The following is a 23582-nucleotide window of genomic DNA, read 5'->3' on the forward strand; positions in this document are numbered from 1 at the left end:
TCAGGGCACAGGCGTCGCTCATTCCACCGGGGATCCCAGGACACCCTTGTCCGGAAGGGAAACTGAGTCTCCCAGGCTGCTGCTGGACCACGGGCGCAGAAGCAGAAGGGAGCCGGGTTTGAACCGAGTGCCAAGGCTACCCAGACCCGGGCCATGCAGATAGGCGCGGACCCCGGACTTCAGCTTCGGGGATCCCCAGGCCTGGGTGCCGGGGCACCCGGGTGGGCAGCTCTGGGGTGCTTCGGGTCCAGGGTCTCTCCCTTCGGGGTCCAGTCAGATCCGGTGCAGGCCGAGCGCTCACCCCGACCCCTTCACCCCTCCCCGCACCGTCCCTCCTCCCCTCCCCCTCCTCCCCCGCCCCGTTCTCCTCCCCACCTCTCCCCCCTCCTCCCGCGCTCCCCCCAGCCCCCAGCCAGGCCCAGAAGGGGAGGACATCTTCGGAACAGATGGCCGCCGTCCGCGCCCAGCGCTTTGCCAGTTAATTAACGCCGCCTGTAATTAAACTTCCCACAAATTAGCTGTCAGCGTCGCTAAAGGGAACCGTCCTCTCAGATGCCACCTTGACGAGCGGGATCCTGAGTCTTGTCAACAGGATAATTAAAGGGGGGCGGGGGGCTCGCGGATCTTCCTCCCCTAATATCTCTATCCGCACCGCGGGGGGCCGCGGAGACGCGTTTTTCCTCGTTTCATGAATTCGCAGTTTGCATTGTGTTTCTGAGTCTTTATTGAGGACCTACTGTGTGCGGGCACTGTGCTGGGGGCAAGCGGTGCCGGGGATCATTGCCCAGCTTGGCCGGCATCCTGGGGCACGTGCAAAGGCCCGAGGGGGGGGGACCCGGGAGTCTCTCTGCCTCAGTGTCTCTCTATATCTCTCTTTGTTTCTATGTGTCTGTCTCTGTCTCTCTGTCTCCCTCCCTCCTCAGCGGCTCTGAGCTTTTGCAGCTGCCCCATCCGAGTCCTTAAATCCTGCCTTTGCTGCGGATGCAGCGGGGGTCGGGGGCAGTTTCTTCACGCTTAAAACCACGACCAGCGGCTGCTCCCGCAACACAGTGTGCGCGAGTCTACCCCACCCAGCATCAGCTCTGCCCATGCGTCGGAATATGATGCAGTTGTCAAAAAGGAATGAGCTTTACAGGGCTTTACTCGCACGCCCTTAGCCGACCTGGGGGTGCTGCACCGAGTTCCAGGATGCAAAGCCCTCTTGGTCCCATGTATGTGCGTGGAGGCTGAGTGGGCAGAGCGTTCTGGAGCTCACAGGACACCCGTGGAGGGTCATAAGGGCTGAGTCACGGCTGCTGCATACAGACGTCGAGGCCAGCCTGGGCTGTGTGACATCCTGCCTCAAAAAATAGTGAAAGAGCCAGGCAGGTTGTGAGGCAGAGGCAGGAGGATCTCCGGGAGTTCGAGGCCAGCCTGGTCTACACAGGGAGACCCTGTCTCAAAACAAAAACAAAGCCAGAAAGACCCAAAAAGTGAAGAAATGAATGAACCTGAGGGCCAGCCCAGAGCCAGTGGCCAGCGATTGCCCAGCAGGGCCAGGGGTCCCACCCCCATATCACAGACCAAAGAAAGACAAACCTCAGGACTAGCCCGTGAGATTCACTGCTTCCTAAAATTTTGCGCCGTAGAGGAGGCCGGATCTTTCACTTTGCCTACCCTGGCCTTCACGGTGACTTACACCTGTGTTGCGCACTCTGGAAAAGCTGAGGCAGGAGGATTGTCATGAGTTCAAGGCCAGCCTGGCCTACGATAGGAACGTGTGTTCGTTCAAAATGAAATGAAAGAAAATAAAAATAAATCTAAAACAAAGCATAAAAATAATTGAAAGTCGTGTAAAAAAATAAAACGAAGGCTGGCAAGATGGCTCAGTGCGCGAAGCCTGCTGACCTGAGTTCGAGCCCATGACAAGGTGGAACGAGAGACCTCTGACCTCCACAAGTGAGCGGGGGAGCACATGCCCCCAGCCCCAATAAATAATACTAATAAAATTTTTTAAATGGGATAAAGTACAAAATAAACCAATTTTAAAGACAAAATAAAAAATAGAAAACAGAACGCGCACGTGGCAGTCTGGGCGCTGCATGCCACGTCGGTGTCAGACTGACACGCCTCAGGCGCTCAATCAATGTGTGGGGCGTGGCGGCATGGGCGGTGAGCTGGCACACAGTAGGTGCTGCAAAACGGCGCACACGTGTCATCCAGCACACCCGGGAGAGGCGGAGGCAGGAGGACCAGGGGTTCCAGGCCAGGCTGGACTCCACCGTGCTCCCGAGGCTAGCCTGGGCTACCGGAGACCTGGTCTCAGAAACTCAGAACTTAAACATTAGAAGCGCTTCTTTCTGGAGAGATCCGTGCAACCCCTTCTGCAAGGCGGCGAGTCCCGCCCCGGAGGACAAGCCTGTGACCTGCCAGCGACGAATCAGGACGCGGATCCCGGCATTACCTCATCGCGAAGCACGTCCATTGGCTGCGAGTCCTGCGGCGGCTGAATCACCACAGCGCCTGCGCAGACTTCCCAGGCCTCTGCGGGCAGCTTTGGGGGCCAGAGGGAAATGTGGGCGCCCCTCCTCCAGCTCAGAAAGGAGCTTAGCGTGCGGGAGGTTCTAGAACCCCGCTCCCTGCCCCTGTGGTTCCAAATTCTGCTTGGAGACACCCTGGCCCCAGTCACACCTCAAGTTGGAGACTGTGCCTGGGGCAGGGGATGCAGCTGTGCAAAGGCCCCGGGGCAGGGGATGCAGCTGTGCAAAGGCCCCGGGGCAGGGGATGCAGCTGTGCAAAGGCCCCGGGGCAGGGGATGCAGCTGTGCAAAGGCCCCGGGGCAGGGGATGCAGCTGTGCAAAGGCCCCGGGGCAGGGGATGCAGCTGTGCAAAGGCCCCGGGGCAGGGGATGCAGCTGTGCAAAGGCCCCGGGGCAGGGGATGCAGCTGTGCAAAGGCCCCGGGGCAGGGGATGCAGCTGTGCAAAGGCCCCGGGGCAGGGGATGCAGCTGTGCAAAGGCCCCGGGGCAGGGGATGCAGCTGTGCAAAGGACCCGGGGCAGGGGATACAGCTGTGCAAAGGTCCCAGGGCAGGGGATACAGCTGTGCAAAGGCCCCGGGGCAGGACAGAGCCTAACAATTAGAGGGGCAGGGAGGAGGCCTGTGGAGTAGATGTGTCAGGGAAAGAGGCAGGAGGTGCAGGGCAGGGTGGAGAGAGCCTTGCGGGCTTCGGAGAGAACCGGCCCTCGGTCTGAAGGAGCCGTGGAGGGCTGTGGATAGAGGAGGGGGCGAGTTGACTCGTAGTCACAGGAAGTAGATGACGGTGCAGACATGCTATGCTCCCTGTGGTGGAGGAAGTAGGTCGTGGGCCCCCTCCCCGTGAACATGAGTGGGGCTGCAGCTCCCCGTGCTCCAGGCCAAATTGATGAGTAAGCCGCTGCAGGCGACAGTGGCGGCTGACTCAGTGCTGCCCGTGGCGGCTGCCGTGACTACTGAGTCACATGCACCCCTGCGATGCTGCCATCCCAGCCTCAGCTGCTCTTCATTCTAGACCCTCCCCAAGCCTCCCAGGTGCAGCTGGGGTATGGCTTCGGTGTGGTTCCGTGTCTGCCCTGAACCCTCCATGGCTCCCTGTTTCCCACAAAGCGACTGTCCTCCGGGGGGGTCCAGCTTGTGTGTGACCACTCTAGGTTCTGGCTCCCGTCCGGGAGCACCAGCCACTGTCATTCGTCTGCACAGTGACTTCGTCTCCAAGCCCAGCCTCGGGCAAGCCTGCGCAAGGCTCTGCTGTCCTGCAGCTGCGCCTGTCCCCGCGGGCCACCGTCTTTGAAGCCCCCGCAGCAGCTCCCCAGCGCCCGCCCAGGCACAGTCCTTTTGTACACGTCCTGTGCGCCCTCCACTCAGCGCCCTGCGCTGCCATCCCGACTCTGTCAGCACGCTTGGAGGCAGGGTCCGTCACCGCACCTGGAGCTTGATGTTTGACCTGACTCCCAGCGAGCTCTGTGTCCTCCTGTCTGTCCTCCCAGTGTCCTGAAGCCCCAGACGTCATTACACCCTCTTCCGTAAACCCCTTTCCAGCTGGGGTAGGAAAGTCCTCTCTTCAGGAGTTAATGAAGACTAACCCTGTCCCAGGAGCCCCAGTGTCCCACGTGGGCCTCGGAGCACAGGGGTCCCCACTTCTCCCACATCCATGTGGCAGGAGAGCGAGGCCCCACAGGGATGCACATCCACAGAGGCCAGAGTGAGGCCAGACCCCGGCCTGTGGCCTCTTCTTGCTCCCAAGCCTGTCTCCCCATGTGTGTGATGGACACGGGCAGTTGACGTAGGTGTGACGCAGAAGTGGCTGTCTGCTACGTTCTGTCTGAACTTGGGGTGACAAGTGGCAGGGTCTCCCTTACGGCCCCTGTTTAAGACAAGTGCTTCCAAGCGTCCCCAAGAGAGGGACACTCGAGTCTGCTCTGGAGCCATGAACTTGGCACTGCTATTCGATGGCTCAGGACTGGAGCAGTATAGACAGGGATGGTTCAGGCTTGTGGAAAAGAATCAAATTCTTTGGGCATCTGGTGTTCCCCTTGACCTGTCTGGCCTTGTTACTTGTTCAGTGTCTTGGTGCCCTTAACGTGCATCATCATCACCGTTAGCATCACCATCAGCAAATCACCACCATCACCATCACCAAACCACCACCATCACTACTATCACCATCATCACCATTATCCCCATCACCAAACCACCACCATTACCATCACCAAACTACCACCATCATCACCATCACCATCACTACCACAATCACCATCACCACCATCACCAATCACAATTATCACCACTGTCACCATCACCACCATCATCACCACCACCACGACCATCATCTTCACCTTTCCAGTCTACCCAGCATTCACTGCGCCCTGAGACATTGCTCAGAGTGGACCTTGGATGCGGCTGACCAGCCCAGGCCTTTGTCCTTCGGGATCTCCTGTGGTCCTTGTTCCCATTTTACTGATGCGCATACTGATGCCGAGAGGGGGCACACAGCCGGATTCACATCAGGTGTGTGAGACTCGCTCTGAGAGCCAGCGATGGCAGGTCGGTGGGTCGGGAGCTGCGCCACATCCCCGTCCACGTGGCTGGAGCCGGGTCTGCAGATGCTCACGGAGCGGACTTGTCACCAGCTCCGCGGAACTCTGATAAATCGAGAGAATTAAAATCCGTTTAGAGGGAAATCTCTAAATAGGCCTGTGTTGCGTTTTCTGCTTTTTCCCCTCCCCGCTGTCTCGGGCTGGTAATGTATTCCAGACGCAGAACGGAGGCTGACTTAATTGAATTTAAAAGCAGGTGTTACATCTGCCCGGTGTGAACCACAGCACGTGGAGAAGGCCAAGGACGGCGGACAGCGAGGGGGTTTACTGCGTGTGCCTCTTCGTACCAAGAAAGGAGAGTGGAGCCCCTCTTGGGGATCTGGGCTCGTACTTAGTGCGGGTACTCCAAAAGGTCAGGGCCCCAGGTCGACTGGGGAGATCCAGGCATCTGGAAGGTGAGTGGATGAACCCAGGCAACACTCACTTCTTCTGACTTTACGGGGAGGGACCTCATCTCAGACAGCCCAGCCATATTAGCATCAAGGGGCCCTAACCCTCACTGGGGGATTCTAGGCGGGGCTCCACCCGTGACCACATCCTCAGCTCTTTGGGTTTTGAATTTAAATTTATTTAACGGGTGGGTGGTTTTTCCATATGTATGTCTGTGCACCATACACATACCTGGTTCCCACAGAGGCCAGAAGAGGGCTTCAGGTTTCCTGGAACTGGAGTAACAGACAGTTGTGAGCCGCTCTGTGGGGGCTGGGAATCAAACCCAGGTCCTTCGCCGGTGCTTATAACTGCTGTGCTAACTCTCCTGCCCCTCAATGTCACTTTAAGATGGAGCCTCACTGAGTTGCCTACATTCTTCTTGAACTTATGATCCTCCTGCCTCAGCCTTCTAAGTAGCTGGTATTACAGACTTCCGCCACCTGGCTTTGCTTCTAACTCTGTCATTTAATCGATGACTTCCCATCATCCCTCTCAGCCCCCAGACCCTCTGAGTCTACACATTTTGCTTTCTGGACACCTTTCTTTAAGTTGGGTCATAGTGTATTAGTCACTGTTCTATAACTGTGATGAGACACCCTGACCAGGGCAACCCTTTCAAAAGGAAGCATTTAACCGGAGGCTTGCTTACATTTTCACATGCTTAGTCCGTGTTCTTCATGGTGGGGAGCAGACAGGCATGGTGTTGGAGCAGTAGCTGAGAGTTAAATCCTTCTCTGTTGGCACCAGACAGAGACACTGGGCCTGCTGTGGGCTCTTGAACCCTTAAAGCCCTCCCTCAGTGGCACACCTCCTCTAACAAGGTCACCCCTCCTAATCCTTCCCACACAGTTCTATTACTTGGAGACCATGCTTTAAAAATAAATGAGCCAATGGGGCCTGTTCTCATTCAAACTGCCCCACACAGGGGCTGGAGAGATGGCTCAGAGGTTAAGAGCACTGGCTGATCTTCCAGAGGACCCGAGTTCAACACCCAGCACCCACATGGCAGCTAATTGTCTGTAACTCCAGTTGCAGGGGATATGGCATCCTCACACAGACATGCATGTAGGCAAAACCCCAATGTACATAATAAATAAATAAATCTTTAAACCACCCCTACACTATGTATATTGGATTTTCAAGACAGGATTTCTCTATGAGATTATGCCACTGAATATAATACCTTCAAGGCTCATCCAAATTGTGGCACATGTCACATCTTCTGTCCTTTTCATGGCTGAATAATATTTCACTATATAATGGGCCATATCATGCTCACACAGTCATTTGTGTGCGAGCTGTTTCCAGCTGTTTACTATTGTGAATGTTGCAGCACATCTGTTACAACAGCTGTGTTCCATCACTGATGGTCAACACCTAAAAAACAACACCGTTGGTTCATATAATAATTCTTTTTTTTTAAAGATTTATTTACTTATTATGTATACAGTGTTCTGTTTGCATGTATTCCTGCAGGCCAGAAGAGGGTGCCAGATCTCATTACAGATGGTTGTGAGCCACCATGTGGGTGCTGGGAATTGAACTCAGGACCTCTGGAAGAGCAGCCAGTGTTCTTAACCTCTGAGCCATCTCTCCAGCCCTCATATAACAATTCTATTAGCTATTGTTTCGTTGTTTGTTGTTTCGAGACAGGGTTTCTCTGTGTAGCCCTGGCTGTCCTGGAACTCGCTCTATAGACCAGGCTGGCCTCAAACTCAGCGATCTGCCTGCCTCTGCCTCCCAAGAGCGGGTTTAACCAAAGGTTAAAGGTGTCTCCCAGTTCTGTTTTCTGCTCTCTCAAAGGACCCTGGTTCGGTTCCCAGCACCCACAAAGTGGCTCACAACCGTCTGTAACTCCAGCTTCTGGGGATTCGACGCCCTGTTCTGGCCTCCTCGGGAACTGTACTCATGTTCACACACACATATAATTAAAACATCTTTTGCCATGGACCACAGGCCACCAGAGCCTCATGCCCTCCTGACCCCAGCCTGCCACACAGCACCGAGCTGACACTCCTCCCGTGCTTCTCAGGACCACTGTCCCCATCGCTCCCTCCAACTCAGACCCCAGCCCTCCAGAAATAGGAAGAGACCTCGCCCTGCCTTTCGGCTGTGATTGAAACTTGTCCAATCGATGCCTGTGTTTTCGATCCGCAGAGCGTTGGTGATGGATGAGGGTGGGAGTGCGAGGAAGCTGGTGGAATTTTCTCTGTTTCAGGCGCTCAGCAGACTTTCTTCAAAAAGCTATCTGGCCCAATCTCCAAATGAGAAAGCCATTAAACACACACTCACTCGCACGCTTCAGACAGCATCTCATGTCTAAAAAAAAAAAAAACAGGCAATTAATACACAGCACAAATGTTGCCTTTTGCAGGAGACGGGGTTCCAGCTGACAGGAGCAGGGGCAAAGGAAACTCCTCCCCAGTGTGGGCTCCAGCAACACAGACAAGGCCAGGAGTACAGTTCCTTTTCCGGAACCCTCTGACAGGGACAGATGGACTGCTGTGTTCCAGCCTCCCGCTCAGTGGCTGGACCACTCTGACCAGCCTGGCCTTGTCCAGGGGTCTGCAACACAGAGCAGCCTTATGAGACCTCTACTTCCCACAATCATTTGTCTCTCCATTTAACAGATTGAGTCCTTACCTAGGGCTGGGGAGGAGTGGGGGAGTAGATGGAGGAGGAGATTGGAGAGGAGATGGGGAGGAGATGGGGAGGAGGAGATGGAGGAGGAGGAGATAGAGGAGATGGAGGAGGAGGAGATGGAGGTGATGGAGGAGGAGGAGATGGAGGGGGAGGGGATGGAAGAGGAGGAGGTAGAGGAGGAAATGGAGCTTTTGTGGTCTGGGGACATTAGTTAACAGACAGACCAGCCTTCATCTTCCTGGAGCTCAGGGACACATTGCCAGCACTGTACAGTCTGGACTGTAAGGTGCCAGGCTGCTTGTCTTTTTGCTGTAGAGGTCACTCCTTCCTAATGATTGCTGTCAGGATGGGAGGCTCCTCCAAGGGGGACAGTTAAGGCTCAAGAAGCATTAGGTGCAGGGAGGTGAGTAAAGTTGGGGTGGGAAGAATGGAGTCATGAGCTTGTAAGGCATGTTGAAAAGAGCAAGAAGTTTATGCTTTCTGTTGAGGGCACAAGGGAGCCATAGAGACATGTGGAGGGAGAGAGGGGAAGGTCAGGATTCATTGAAGATGGATTGATCCTTCTGGCTGCGGTGTGGATGCCTGGAGGCCATCAGGATGCCTGGGGAGAGGGTGTTTTGTCTGAGCAGGATCCACCCTTGTGGTGGCTGTGGAACCCGGAGAGGGTAGGGGAGATCAGAAGGCTTCTTTTCATGGGGCTACCGTGGGTGAGGACACAAAGAGGAGCTGAGGTGGGACTGGGGAGAAAGGGTTGCGCTGGGGTCAGGTCCATGGTACCTGGGAGTCACCTGGAAGGAGATGTCCGGAGGGCTGGAGGGAGGGTTGTGGCTAAGCGTGTACAGACCGGGTCGGAGTAAGATGCTTGCTCCTAACAGATCCAAGCCTTGAGCTTGAATATCTCAGGCCCAAATTAAAGGCGGGAGATTAGCAATAAATAAAGGAGGAGGATGGAGAAGAAGGCAATGAGAAGGAGCAGGGGCAGGAGCAGAAGGAAGAGCAGGAAGTGGAGGAGGGGAGGAAGAGGAGGCGGCGGAGGCGGTGGAGGCTGTACTGTCTTTCATCCCCAGCAGCCCTCAACAAGGTCGGACCTTGAAGCTCTTCAAATATCTGTCTGTCTGAATCCTTCTGGGTCACATGTCCCAGACCAGTAAGACCCATGTGAACCCAACAAGAAAGAGTCCAAGAGCAGTAGGCTTCAGTGATTAGTGGTGGGAGGAAGATGAGGGGAGCAGGCCCTCCCCCATCTTCAGACTGAAGGTTCAGGAAAATGCGTGGGTCAGCCTGGAAGTCACAACCCTCCTCCTGCATTTGCTGACAGGTTGGCTGCTCGTCTGCCCTGCTCAGAGGGGTGCTGGATGCAGAGAGGATGTGAGGTTCCCCGGGAACAGCAGCACTGGACCTCACTCCCAGAAGGTGTGGAAGGAAGAGGCGGGGAGTTGTCTGAAGAGTGGCCTTTGCCACACAGAAACGATGAGGGGATATCTCGTGATGTCTCTCAAGGGATGGAGAACGGCTTCACAGGCTAAGAATTTTCAAGACGGGACATGGGTGTGGAAGTCACAACTGTGGCTCCACAGTAGAGAATGATGTTGACTTACAGCAGAGGTGGATTGTATTAGAAGAACGGTGAACACAGGCAGGCAGACGGATGGACGGATGGACGGATGGACGGATGGTCAGGTGGACGGGTGGGTGGGTGGATGGATGATGGGTGGGAGGGTGGATGGTGGATGTGTGGATGGATGGATGAGTGGGTGGGTGGATGAGTGGGTGGGTGGGTGGGTGGGTGGATGGGTAGGTGGATGGGTGGATGGGTGGATGGGTGGGTGGGTGGATGGATGGATGGATGGATGGGTGGATGGGTGGGTGGGTGGATGGGTGGATGGGTGGGTGAGTGGGTGGATGGGTAGGTGGGTGGGTGGGTAGGTGTGTGATCTGTAGTTAATTGTCACGGTTACTGACAATGTAAGATTCTGATGTGTACCAGACTTTTTCTTTCTTTCTTTTTTTTTTTTAAAGTTAATCAATTTATTTTTATACAGTGTTCTGCCTGAATATATGCCTGCACTCCAGAAGAGAGCACCAGATCTCCTTATCGATGGTTGTGAGCTACCATATGGTTGCTGGGAATTGAACTCAGGTCCTCTGGAAGGGCAGCCAGTGCTCTTAACCTCTAAGCCATCTCCCTAGCCCCCAGGCCTTTTCTTTTGGGCCATCAACCAGCTCCCAAATCATGACATGGAAACTTATTATTAGTTTTGAATGCTCCACATTAGCTTAGCTCTTTTCTGGCTAGCTCTTTTAACTTAAATTAACCTGTTTCTCTTTATCTACCTTTGCTCAGGGCTTTTTTTTTCTTTTAACCAAACTTCTGTATGTCGTACTTTTCCTGCTTCTTCCATGTCTGTCTGTCTGGCAGCTGGCCCTGGACATGTCCCTCTCTCTCCCTTGTCTTCTCTCCCTCTTTCCTCTTCTTTCTCTCCCTAGATTCCTCCTCCTACTCATTCTCTCTGTCCACCAGCCCTGCCCATCCCTCTGCTGCCTAGCTATTGACTGTTCCGCTCTTTATTAGGCCAACCAGGCAAGGAGAAACAGCAACACATCTTTACATTGTTAAACAATTATTCTGCAACACAAACAACTGTAACACATTTTACATAGCTAAATATTCCACAACACTGAGGTATTCATTTTTCTCTCTGTAGGTTTTGACGTTATCCTCCACCCTCAGGTAGATACACGGGAGTGTGGTAAACAGAAGTTTTTTCTTCACACTGCCTTCGATGGCTGTGGCTCTGGCAGCATATCAGATCTTTCCCATGAATTTTTTTTTAAGATTCATTTATTTATTTTATTATGTATACAGAAGAGGGAGCCAGATCCCATTACAGATGGTTGTGAGCCACCATGTGGGTGCTGGGAATTGAACTCAGGACCTCTGGAAGAACAGCCGGTGCTCTTAACCGCTGAGCCATCTCTCCAGCCCCCATGAATTTTTTTTTAAGATTTATTTATTATGTATACAATGTTCTGTCTGCATGTATGTCTGCACACAGGAAGAGGGCACCAGATCTCATTATAGATGGTTGTGAACCACCATGTGGTTGCTGGGAATTGAACTCAGAACCTCTGGAAGAGCAGCCAGTGCTCTTAATCTCTGAGCCATCTCTCCAGCCCTCATGAATTTTTTAAGAAGAATATCTTCATGTTCTAATCAGCCTCCTGGTCCTCTCTACCATCCAGACTCTCTTTTGGACTGAGTGAGTCCCAGCAACGTGTGCTGTCACACACCTGTCCCACCCTTTGGGAGGGTGAGGCTCGTGGGTCCCTCAGTTCAGCACCAGCCTCGTCTACAGAAGAAGCTGTGCTAATAACATGAATGAATTGATGAATCCTCCTCATCAGAGGCACCCGTATCTGTGTAGATCGCCAGCACACATGTTTATTTCCTTTGAATTCATTTCCGCTTCCATCTGTGAGTTTAGCTTTTCATTCACAGCCAACAACATCCTTTATAACAGGTTCCAGGTTTCAGGACGAGGGAAAGTTTGAAAGAAAATATCCAGGTAGTCCTGGCTGGGCTATGCCCAGGTAGCAAAAGATGTGTATAGATTTGCTTCCCTGTTGTGAGCCACTCACCCTCCTAGCTCCTTAGTTTTCATCCCTGGAAATACATTCACTTACCCTGTGCCATCAAATAGCCACTGTTGTCTGTCAAAGTCTTACTATGTGGCCAAAGGTGGACAAGATGACAGGCAAGTGCCACGTCCCTGGCAAGGGGACCAAGGTTTGCGGTGCGGCTTCCAGGGGCTGAGCTTTCATCCTCCCCAAGCTGAGCCCTGGGGACTCCAGTACACTGGGAATGGCTACTATGTGCATGTGCCAGTGTGTCCGTGGGATCTCTGTGGTCCAACCTCGGACACCCCGACCTTCCTTTACCTTTCGACTCCACGCACTCCTCCCTTCCCCCACTCCCATCAGCCTGGACCCGGTGTGTTTTCCCTCGATGACATTTGGAGTCTTTTAATAGCTGTCACATTAGCATACATTTGCATACGTTATGGTAATCAGGCGATTTATTTTTTGATGGAGCACTTTGCCTCTGTGGGGCCTTCAGTCACCTGGGAGGTCTCACTTAGTTTTGCTTCAAGAAATGTCCAGTTCCCTGAGGTCACTGCACAATCGTGTTTCAGCCCAGGACAGTGGCCACAGGCACCTGACCAGCCAGAATTCTGCTGAACACTTGGGCCCACATCTGAACTGTCATTCATTCATTCCTTTATTTAGGTTTGTTCTGCACTCTGGGGACTATGTAGCCCAGGCTGGCTTTGAACAACTAACTCTCCTGCCTCCACCTCCCAAGTGCAGAGGTGATCAGTGTGCACTCTGAAAGTGAGGTCCGAATGGGTGTCACAGTAAAGAAAAAAAAAAAAGGCAAGATTCCAACCTGTACAACGGCCATGCTGGCACTCAGGGGGCTGAGGCAGGTGGATGGTGAGTACCAGGGAAGCATGGGCCACTGTCTCATGAAAGCAAGGGCTGGGGACATGGCTCAGTGGCCCAGTGCCTGCCTGGTGTGCCCGGGCCTGATTTAGCAGAGGGAAAACACAATGAAAACTCAGTAGAGCTGCAATCCTGTGGACCCCAGACAAGCAGAATTCCTCGTCTGATCCTCCATTTCTCCATTCTAGAAACTGACCATCTCCTGGCCCCATCCCCCCAGTAAACCTTCCCTTCCATCCCTGGGTGTCAAAGAAAGTTCAGCCTGGTTCTGGGACAGTGATGTTGGTAAAACACAAAGTTTAAGCATTTTCAGTACAGAACGGGAAGCGTTTTGATTTATAGTCATTGAAAGAAGCGTTGGTGGCGGGGGCTGCATGGCTTCACGGGGGCCAATCAGCACCAGGTGGGTCGCAGCCCCAGGCAGGTTAAGCAAGTGCATCACTTTAATAACCCGTGGAGGTGGCTGGAGCCATTAGTGAGAGGGGAGGTAAATACCACTTGAAGAAGCTCTGGAATTGCCGGTTTTATCACCCAAAATTGTTCCCGTGCTATTTACTTTCAATTTAGATTTTCGGGAAAGTGGCTCTGGGTACAGTTATGTATGAAGGAGGGCGACCGGAATTGAAAAATGACCCGATTTAGCCTTCCGAGCCTCGTGGTTGCTTTTGAGTCATTGTCCCTGGATCTAGTGAGGACCGGGCTCCGGGCGCTGAGGCTTGAAGAGCCATTTGACATCCTGCAGCCTCAGCTGGCTTACTGTTGGGGAAACTGAGGCTTAGAGGGAGGTCCTCATGGACACTATGGCTCTGTTTCACAGCCTGCTCCCACTGCAAGAGCTTTCATGGGCTCTCGTGGTCCATGGGAGGAGTCTACTAAGGTTACATTTCACACCTGGGTGTGGTGGGGGCCACACCTGTCATCCCAGCACTTGGGGCTGAGGCAGAAGGATGGAAAGTTCCAGGCCAGCCCTGACTGTGTAGTGAGATCTGAAGTCAAAACTAAAAGCAAATATACAAACTGAAAACAAGAACTGAGAAGTGGCCCCACAAGCAAAGGCGCTTGGCAGCGAGCGTGAAACCCGAATTTGATCTCTGGGGTGACCATAGTGAAAATACAGAACCCCTGATGAAGATGAGCCGGGAGCACAGGTTCACAAATCACACCGCCAACAAGGAGGAGCCTGGAAACCGCCAGGGGAGGTTAGAAACACATGCAGAGTGACAGACAGAGATACAAGCCCCACCACTGTGAACAGAATTGGTGGGAATGGAGACCACAAGGAGGGATTACTATGCGCCTGTCAAAAAGCTCAAAGGAAAAAACAAGGCAATAGAAATCCTGGCAAGGAGGAAAGAAAGCATTCTTCAGACACTGCTTAGGAGACAGCATCACAGGACAGGGTATACGCACAGAACACAGAAGGCACTGAGACATGTTGTCATCACAGGGCTGGGCAAACTCAGACCCCAGCCAGCCCCACAGCCCCTCACTGGGAGATTCCAGGCAACGGGATAACCACAGAATAGCATCTGTTCTTGGTTTCATGAGAGAGGCTCACCTTGTCTGGCTAGGTTGGGCTCAGACTCACAGTCCTTCTGCCTCTGTTTCCTGAGGGCTGGGTGGCAGGTGTGCACACCTGTGCTTGGTGGCTTGCACAAGGCCAGGGAAGTTGGCTTTTTTCTGTTAAATTGCTACTCTACCTCCCAGCTTGGCACCAACTGGGTGTTCACAAGTCTGTTAGCTCTCTGTTGCTGTGACAAAATGCTTGAAATACTCAGTTTAGAAAAAGGGAAGTTGGGGCTGGAGAGATGGCTCAGAGGTTAAGAGCACTGACTGCTCTTCCAGAGGTCCTGAGTTCAATTCCCAGCAACCACATGGTGGCTCACAACCACTTGTAATGAGATCTGGTGCCCTCTTCTGGCCTGCAGTCATATATGCTGTATACATAATAAATAAATAAATCTTTAAAAAACAAACAAACAAAAAAAAAACCTTTAAAAAAAAAAAAAAGAAAAAGGGAAGTTTATCTTGGTTCACAGTCTTGGAGGTTCTAGTCTATGGTCAGTCAGTCATGTTGTTTTGGGTGTGTGGAGAGGCCATGAATCATTACAGAAAAATGTGATGGGGAGAGCTGATTACTTCATGAGAGTCAGGACATGGGTGGAGAGTGGGGAGAGGGAGAGAAAGAGAAAGACAGAAGGACAGATGAGAAGAAGGGAGAGGGAGAAGAGATGAGACAGTAATGGGATTCTACAACCCCCTTCAAGAGCAATGACCTACCTTCCTGTCACTCACCGCCACCTTACAATAATGTCATGGGTTGGACACCAAGCCACCAACATTTGTGCCCTTGGGGCATTTTCAACATCTCAACTACAGTACCACATAAGGGCCCAAAGCCACAGATTCCATCCTCCACCTTCAATTCTTTCTATCTTATCTATGGCTTGGTCCTCCAGGGCACAGGAGATCACCTGTGTCAGCAGGTGTATGGGAATGTTGGCTTGGGACAACCCCCCCCCACCCCGCTGTTAACATTCCCATGTCAGCTGAGTCATGATCCCTCAAAGATATCCACATCCTGATATCTCCACCTCATGACAACGTCACCTCACAGGGAAGGAGGGGTTTTTATACCACTTCTTGAGACAAGAAGCCATCCTGGAGTATGTGGTGGCCCAGTGACATCACAGGGAGGCAAGAGGACCAAAGAGCAGTCAAGGCAGAGATATTAGCTGGGACTGAGTTTACCTGGCAACCAGGAGGCTGTAGGTTCCCACCCTAGAATAAAACATCCCAGAGATCAGCTTGCTTAGGGACTCTAAACCCATCACCATAGGCAGAACCTCAAAGTTGGAAAATACAAGGAACATTACTCCCTTGGAGCTTCAGAAAACATTGCTCCCAACACATTTTAAAGTTCCAGCCTCCAGAAGTCTAAGATAAGAAATGTGTTATTCAAAGCCACTATGTTTGTGAGAATTGGCCGCTGCAGCCACAGGAGATGAAGACAGATCCCACGTGGGGAAAAAAAATGCTATGACTCTTACCCACATCCAATTGGCCAGATCATATCACATGATCACACCCAAGATCACAGAATCTCCGGAGTGCATTCCATGGCTAGTCTGTCACACCCCAGGCAATTTGGCTCTGTGAGATGGGGGAGGATTATTGGTGGGTGTCAGGTCTTCTGTATTCAAGGTCAGCCCGGGCTATGTGACGGGGTGTGGGCCGTGAGGAGATCCTCAGGAGGGAAGAAATTGAGCTGGTGATCATTAAGGGAGCACAGAAAACCCAGCCACATGGAGTTAGCCATGTCAGGAAAGATGAAACATAGTCCAACCATGTAGGGACACAGGGAATAGGCCCATGCCCTTTTTCCCAGGACAGTGCCCAAATTAGTCATCTCAATCCCTGAGACCTCCCAAGCCTGGCCTCTTTCTGTTGTCTCTCCACCCGCTAGCCTTTTCCCACAGACTCTCACCTCTCTCCTATCACCATCTCCCCCAAAACTGTTTCTCTCAGCCCTGCCCACCCCTCCACCTGCTCATCCTGGAATTCAGCTGATTCAGTCTCTAGCTCTTGGCACCAAATCCTTGCCCACATGGTGCTCCCTGCCAAGCACAGCCTCCTACTGGTCACCATTTCTTCAGCTTTCACCATGATAAGATATGGAGGTGGAATGTGATTCGAGGACTTGTCACCGAAGGAGCTAGGGTTGGAGGGTGATTCAAGTGCAGAAGTCTTGGGGCAGAATGCACTTGTGCACCAGGAGGACAGCAGGGCAGTTTGTGTGACTGGAATGGTGGGAAAGTTTTTGTTTATGTTTCATTTGTGGTTTTTGAAACAGAGTCTCATATAGCCCAGGCTGGCTTTGAACTTGCTACATAGCCAAGAATGGACCTTGAACTCTTGATCTTCCTGCCTCCACCTCCCAAGAACTGGGATGATAGGAATGCAACCAGGTCTGCCGATATTTTTAAGATAAAGATGGAATCCAGGCTTTGAGCATGCCGGGAAAGGGGTCTACCTCTGAACTTCCCAGCCCTAGAAATTAGACCTTGATTTAAATGCAACAAGGGCTGTTAGACAGTGAATGAATGGATGAACATAAATGGCTTTGGTATGTCTTAGTGCAGCCATTGCTCACTATCGCCTGGTGCATTTGAAGGACTCAGTCTGTCTCCCCTCACCCAGTGGCCTGAGCTCCCAGGTTCTCTCTCAGAGACCTGTCACCTGAGCCCATTGGCAGTTGTTGTGGTGGCTGGACCTGGTGCTGACTCTGTCTTGACACCACTCCCACAGACACGCAACCAAAGGGCTCAACACAGTTATTATAAAATATTAAAATTACTCACAAAATAAATTATTCACACTCCTCATGTTCCTGCTTGCAGGTGTTTAGGGGCTAATGAGGGTTTTATTTCGGTGCAGAATGGAGATGGGTCCTCAGGAATCAGAGTCACGGGGAAGGGCCACACCTCACACCACAGGGACACTGAGGCACAGGGGAAGTCGGGCAGGCAACTGGCTCCATGACCTTCTGTCTCAACTAATCTTAGCAAACTGGTTGAAGTGGGGTGGATGAGCCGAGTTTGAGATTTCCCCTTCCCTGAGGGTGCATGTAGAAGAGCACGGAGCTTTGAGCATCAGGAAGGGACTGACAGAACACACAGACAGACTGACAGACAGACAGACTCAGGCAGAGAGGAAGTCACTGAGCTGGAATGAGTCCCAAAGGCTGAGCAGTTGGACTGTGTCAACCCAGGATTTCTCCTGCATCAGCTGGGAGCTGACTTTGGGCAGGGAAAGCCCCTTTCAAGGCCACCAGTAAGTAGGGGACACACGGGGCTTCCAGGACCCCCAGCTGTACTGCACACACTAGAGATTGGATGGAGCCCAGTCCCCAGTGGCTGCACACTGCACACCTGGGCCAGGCACAACCCTTGGCACATGGCCCCAGCCCCTCAGCATCATGGGCAGCCACTCCCTGCCACCCATGCCAGGGAGCCCTGCCCCCTCTTTACTGTTGAGTAAAGTGAGGCTGACACAAGCTCCATCTCAGAACCCAGTGCCACCAGGTGGGCCCTTCTTTGCAGTCACGTGACACTACTGTGCAATGCCCTCGGGAAGTCACACTTCCTCTCTGCCCGGTGTGTGTGTGTGTACCAGGGAGGGACTCGCTCTCACATATGACTGTGTTGTCCTTAGGCTGAGGCCACAGACCACAGGGTTTTGAGCAATTTGGGGTACAGGGCTCTCTGCTTGGGAAGCCCCTGGCTCCTCTCGCCCTACTCTCCCTCTGCGGGAACATACTCGTTCACATGGTATGCCTCCCTCTGCCACTGGCCAGCACCCTGTCACACTGGCGGTCCTACTGAACGTCACCCCATTGAGCAGGAGACAAGTCCTCATGTCACCATGTGTGGTCTGTGTCTGCAGCCTCAAGTGTCAGCCCCACACAGGGACACACTGGCCCTCCTTGTCATCCCCCAGGCTTAGGTGTTGCCCTGCCCCTGTGATGGGAACCTCATTCCCACAGACAGCAAGCAATAGTTTTGAGCAGCTCTGGTCCTGGGAAAATTCTTCTGTGAGACTCTCGGCCATCGGTGGGGGTAGGGCATGAGGCGGGAGTCCCACCCCCTCCAGCCCCCTCCAGATCTCTCCAGCCCCTCCAGCCCCCTTCTAGTCCCCCCTCCAGCCCCCTCCAATCCCTCTCCAGCTTCCCTCCAGCACCCCTCCAGTCCCCTTCTAGTCCCCCCTCCAGCCCCCTCCAGATCTCTCCAGCTTCCCTCCAGCTCCCTCCAGCCCCCTTCTAGTCCCCCCTCCAGCTTCCCTCCAGCTCCCTCCAGCTTCCCTCCAGCTCCCTCCAGCTTCCCTCCAGCTCCCTCCAGCCCCCTTCTAGCCCCCTCCAGCCCCCTCCAGCTCCCTCCAGCCCCCTTCTAGCCCCCCCTCCAGTCCTCCTTCCATATCTGGGGAGAGGTGAGCGTGATAGAGAGGTGCTGATGGCCTGGGTGGTTATTTGACTGATAAGAGGTTCTGCTGCGATGTGATGCTGGCAATGGCTGGCGAGAAGCATTTCCCACAACCTCCTGCCCCCCTCTTCCCTTCCTAAGCATTATCTAGCACATACTGTGTACCACCCCAGGGCACACAGTAGGCGCTATGAAATGCACCCAAGGCGCTCTCTCCTTCAGGACCCATCTGTCTCGGGAAGCCCACCATGTGATGAGAGGTCTCCCTCCCTCCTCCGGGCGTGGGCGGTGAGGGACTTCATCTGGTCCCCACGGCTGTCACTCAGCCCTAGTCAGAAAGGCGACAACACGGTTGCCATGGAGATGAAGAAGCACCCCCCCCCCCCCATGGAACAGATGTGTGAACCAGAACCAGGCAGAGTGACCCAGGCTGGTGAGTCAGGGCCAGGGGGTTTCTGGCTCCCTCCTCCCTGCCCATCTCTGGCTCCGGGGGGAGGGGGAGAGGCAGCTTCATGGTGCACAGTGAGTCCATGAAAACCCAGCTTTCGACCCAGAAAACCTGGCCTTTCCATACCTCAGTTCCCTCATCCAGGAAATGGGCATGAGGACCACATCTGCTTGTTCACTCCATCTCACACTGAAGAAGCTGGGCTGGATTGGACTGGGAAAGAGGCAGCGACCCCCACAGGCCTCTAAGCACTATGTCTCATCTAATCAGATTCTCTCTGCTCTCTTGTTCTGACAATGGAGAAACAGAGAGGGCAGGACACTGTCTGAATGTCACACAGCCTTCTATACTGAGCTGAAGTTCCAGGCTCTGGCTATTTATGCAAGTGACAAATATTGACTGACTACTGCTGGGAAAACTTCTGTTCCCTCCAGATCCTGGTCTGATTCCACCCCACAGTGATTAGCAGGAATATCACCATGATTGGTTCAGGGTGACCATGTGACCTGGGCCAAGCTGACCAGGAAAAGCCACAAACAGTCAAAAGATCAATTTCTGCTTCTCAGCACTGGGGAGACTGGGACAGGATGATTGCCACTACCCAGAGGCCACCACACACGACGAGGGGCACATGGTGTTGGCTCATGGAACCAGCCGGTCCTGAACACAGAAACTTCTGGAAACCCTGGCTGAGACTTCTTCGCAGGAAATAATGGTAATTATCATCCAGGTTTTAAAAACTTTGTTCTTAGCTATGTCTGTGACGGAGGCGCCCGCGAGGCCAGAGGCTCGGCACCGCAAAGATCCCATCTCAGGCTATTGTGAGCAGTCCAAGGCGGGTGTCAGGACTCGAACTCAGGGTTTCTGCAAAGAGCGTCGGGCACTCTTGACCAGGGAGCCCCTGGCACCTCAATTTTCATGTCATTGTCGCCCTTGGTCGGTCTTGGGTCACAGCCCGAGCAGACACCCTGACAGAGGCGGATACGATACCTGCCTGACTTATCAGGGCCCTTAGCACAAAATGTGAGTCTGAGCACAAGCGCCGCTCCATGTCCCCTCGTGTCCCACACCACCCACTCAGCCTGCGTTCTGCCACTGGACATGTGAGTCCCCGCTGTGTCCCACCATGCTTTCAGGCCTGGGGCGGGGGGGCGGAGGAGGTGACCCTTCTTGTTGCTGCACTGTGGGGAGAGGATGATTGACAGGATGGGAGGATTCGGATGAGCCGGAAGGAACTGGAGTGGCCGTTTGCAAGTTTTGGTATTTAGTTCATTTGAGAGTCTCACTGTGCAGCCCAGGCTGTCCTGGATCTCTCTCTGTAGACTAGGCTGGCCTCTGCCTCCTGCGTGCTGAGATTAAAGGTGTGCACCACCATCCAGCTGGAGCATCCGTGGGGAGAAGTCGGTGGGTGCGAACGTGGCCCCAGCTGGGACCTCGCAGGCCCCAGGGAGGGCTATGGAGTTACTCCATAATGAAGCCCTCTGGGGTTGCCCCAGCTAACCCTCAAGGGCTCAGATCGGTCCCCCAAGTCCCCCGCGGGGCTTTCTGACATTGGCACACACCGAGGGTGGGTTTTTATCCCAGGAGCGTAAACCCAGAGCAGGTAGCAGGAAGTGACAGGTGTCCCTGGGCCTCAGTTTCCCCATCTGAGTCAAGGCAGAGCATTGGTGTTCGTGGGGGAATGGGCTGCCCGAAGGCTGCAGGGTTGCCATGGTTACGCAGCAGGCACCCTCCCCCACACCCCCCAGCCCCTCACCCTCGGACCAAGCCTTTCCAGGGACCAGCGGCTCCCGGTGTCATGGCAACTGTTTCCCGGCACCCGCTGCGCTTCCTCATTGGCTGAGCCTGCTGCCAGCAAAGGTCAGCCCAAGGGGTCACTGCTAGGGCCGGCATCTCCCTCTGAGGTTTGGATGGGAATCTTGATTTTAACTCCTTGGCTCCCAGGAGGCCCAGGGACCGGATAAAATGGCCTCAAAGGAGAGTTTGTCTAGGGGACACTAAGCCACGCCCCCTATACCCTCAAATCTCAGACGCTCAGGAACAGTCTGGGCCCCAGGTGACCTCTCTTGCTTCTAGAACCTTTATCTGGCACTGGAGTCTGTGGAGACCGTAGGATCAGGGCTAGCCTGGGCTACTCAGCTAGACTCTGTGCTCCCCACCCCCAAAAACATCAAGATGGCCAGGGTGTGGCTCAGCAACGATGCCTTGCAAAGGCCCCGGGGCTGCACCTGATGCGGGACATCCACAATGGCCGCGTGGCCGGGGCTAGGGGTCAGCGGGGAAAAGCAGGGTCTGCGTGGTCGTGGGGTGTCACGGTGCAGACGTCATCGCTGGCCCTCCCGCCATTCTGGCTCCCTCCAGCTGCCAGCCACATGTAGCCCAGATGTTCCATCCCGGGGACATCTGTCAGGCAGCGCCATAGCAGGAGCTTGTTGCTGACAGAAAAGCCCGCAGCAGGGTTGGGGGCAGACCTGGCCCCAGAACCCAGCAACCTTCTCCCTCTGTCTTTGATTCATCCAGGTACTGAGCACCGACTGTATACCAGACCCAGTCCCAGGACCAGACAGTGAACAAAATAGCGGCAAAAGTTTCTGTCGGTGGCTGTGAGGGTCAGACAGAAAGGGAGCAAGGTGGCAGTCGCTGGATTCAGCAGCTGTGCAAAGGCCCGGGGGCGGGGGCGGGGGCGGGGGTGCGGGGGGGTGTGCCGGGGCGCTCATCACTCGCCTCCTCAGCTGTGTTTGCTCTGCCGCTTTCCCGGTGATTTACCAGGGAGCACACAGGAACCTCTCCAGTTTCTAGAGCTCTGCGATGTGTCTGCAGAACCGAGCCCAAGAGTGTGGGTCCCCGCTTTTGCTCCTGCACCCAGCAGGAGGGAACCAACCCCTGGGGGTGCATGGGCTGTTTGTGGAGATGTGTAGTAGTCAGTGAGGCCGTGACAGCCTGTGTAACAAAACCACTTTCAGATTCCAGCCACAGCGCGGGCGGCCTCCTGCTCACAGGTGCTCGCTCTCTGTCCTCTGAAGGAATTTCTAGCAAACGCTTCACTCGAAATCTTTCATGGGTTTCCAGTCAGTACAACCTAGGGAGATGGATCACTGGGTAAAGTGTGAGGGCCGAGTTCAAATCCCCAGAACCCATGTAAAAAGCTGGGTGCAGTAGACATCCAACCCCAACACTGCAGAGGAGACAGGAGGGTGAGTCCCTGGACCTCACTGGCCTGAGGAGTGAGAGACCCTCGAAATAAACCAAGGCAGGCAGATCTCTGAGCTCAAGGCTAGCCTGGTCTACATAGTGAGTTCCCGGCTAGCTAGGGCTACGCTGTGAGACCCCGTCTTAAGAAAACAGAGCAAATAAAACACCAAATAGCTCTTCTGTCTTACCAAATCCTAGCATCCCACAGTGCCCGGCTTCCATGGCCCCAGAAGCAGCAGAGAGAGACTTTCTGAGCACAATGCGACACTCTACAGCCAGGATTTGCAACTCTGGAGAACACATCCCCACTGGACATTGTCCCCAAGAACGGGCTGTGACTTCAGGCTCCCATGCTGCTCTCTAGGACCCCACCTGAGCCGGGAGACCACAGCTGCCAGGTGACCACGAACCGTATATAATGATGTGCGGGGTGACATTAAAACACTTTCCACCGTGGTCTGGACAATTAGACTTGGGGCCATATACATAAAGCCATGCTAATCACTTGGTTTGGACGATTAATGGACTTCAGGGACTGATAAACTTGAAATGTCACCAGCCTGGGGCAGGGGACAGGTGAGACCTGGTCTCAGTCCATCACATGGGTCAGCTCAAGTTCCATGGACAGAGAGGTCAACTAGCAAAGGAGATGTTTCTAGAACACCTTACCCTCCCACCCCAACTGTGACATTCTCTGAAAGCAGCCACTGGCTGCAGAAAAACAACAGGGTTGTGTGTCAATAAAACTTTATTTTTAAAAACAAGCCAGGGGCCAGATTCACCTGAGGGCTGCAGTCCTAGGTGCTGTGAGTGATGAGGGGGTTCCTGGTGGGGAAGGAACACCTGTCTGCTTTGACGAGATGTGTCAAGTAGGCAGAGAACACTCCAGATACAGGAATGTTCTGAGGTGGGAGCTGGGAAGGAAGCTGCAGGGGAGAAGAGTGGGACCCCGTGTGAGCCCCACCTCCCTCTGTGCAGCAAGTCCCACGGTCTCCTTAGCTTTTGAGGGTGAGAAAATTCTCGAAATGGGCCTGCAGCATACAGGAACACAGGAACCAGTCTCCACTGCCTCCAAAGAGCCAGCATTCATTGAGCACTTACTGTATGCCAGGGTGTGCAGATAGTGAAATTTTAAAACTTCCACGGCTCAGCTGTCAGAGCACCAGCGGCCCTCACTTCTTCCCACCAGCCTCTGCCCCTTAGAGGTCCCACCACCTCTGTAACACACAGGCCCTGGAGAACACTCTGGATCTCAACTGCAGCAGAGGCTCGGC

The 23582-nt window shown here is 53.8% G+C and overlaps 1 protein-coding gene across 1 annotated transcript in view; it reads right to left on the reverse strand.

The window, feature by feature from the left end:
• Positions 1 to 919: 919 nt before the first annotated feature.
• Positions 920 to 23582, reverse strand: part of LOC128116101 (basic proline-rich protein-like) — a gene marked incomplete at its 5' end in the record, with an annotated part of 25460 nt that continues 2797 nt past the window's right edge. The window contains 6 exons of the mRNA XM_052747362.1: positions 920 to 1033; positions 2444 to 2533; positions 2690 to 3109; positions 4986 to 5112; positions 20873 to 20964; positions 21276 to 21381. Coding sequence (XP_052603322.1) covers positions 920 to 1033; positions 2444 to 2533; positions 2690 to 3109; positions 4986 to 5112; positions 20873 to 20964; positions 21276 to 21381 — 949 coding nt within the window. The remainder of the gene's footprint in view (positions 1034 to 2443; positions 2534 to 2689; positions 3110 to 4985; positions 5113 to 20872; positions 20965 to 21275; positions 21382 to 23582) is intronic.

Source organism: Peromyscus californicus, unplaced genomic scaffold (assembly GCF_007827085.1).
Source record: "Peromyscus californicus insignis strain IS unplaced genomic scaffold, ASM782708v3 Scaffold_1__1_contigs__length_55948999, whole genome shotgun sequence".
NCBI classification, from domain to species: Eukaryota; Metazoa; Chordata; class Mammalia; order Rodentia; family Cricetidae; genus Peromyscus; species Peromyscus californicus.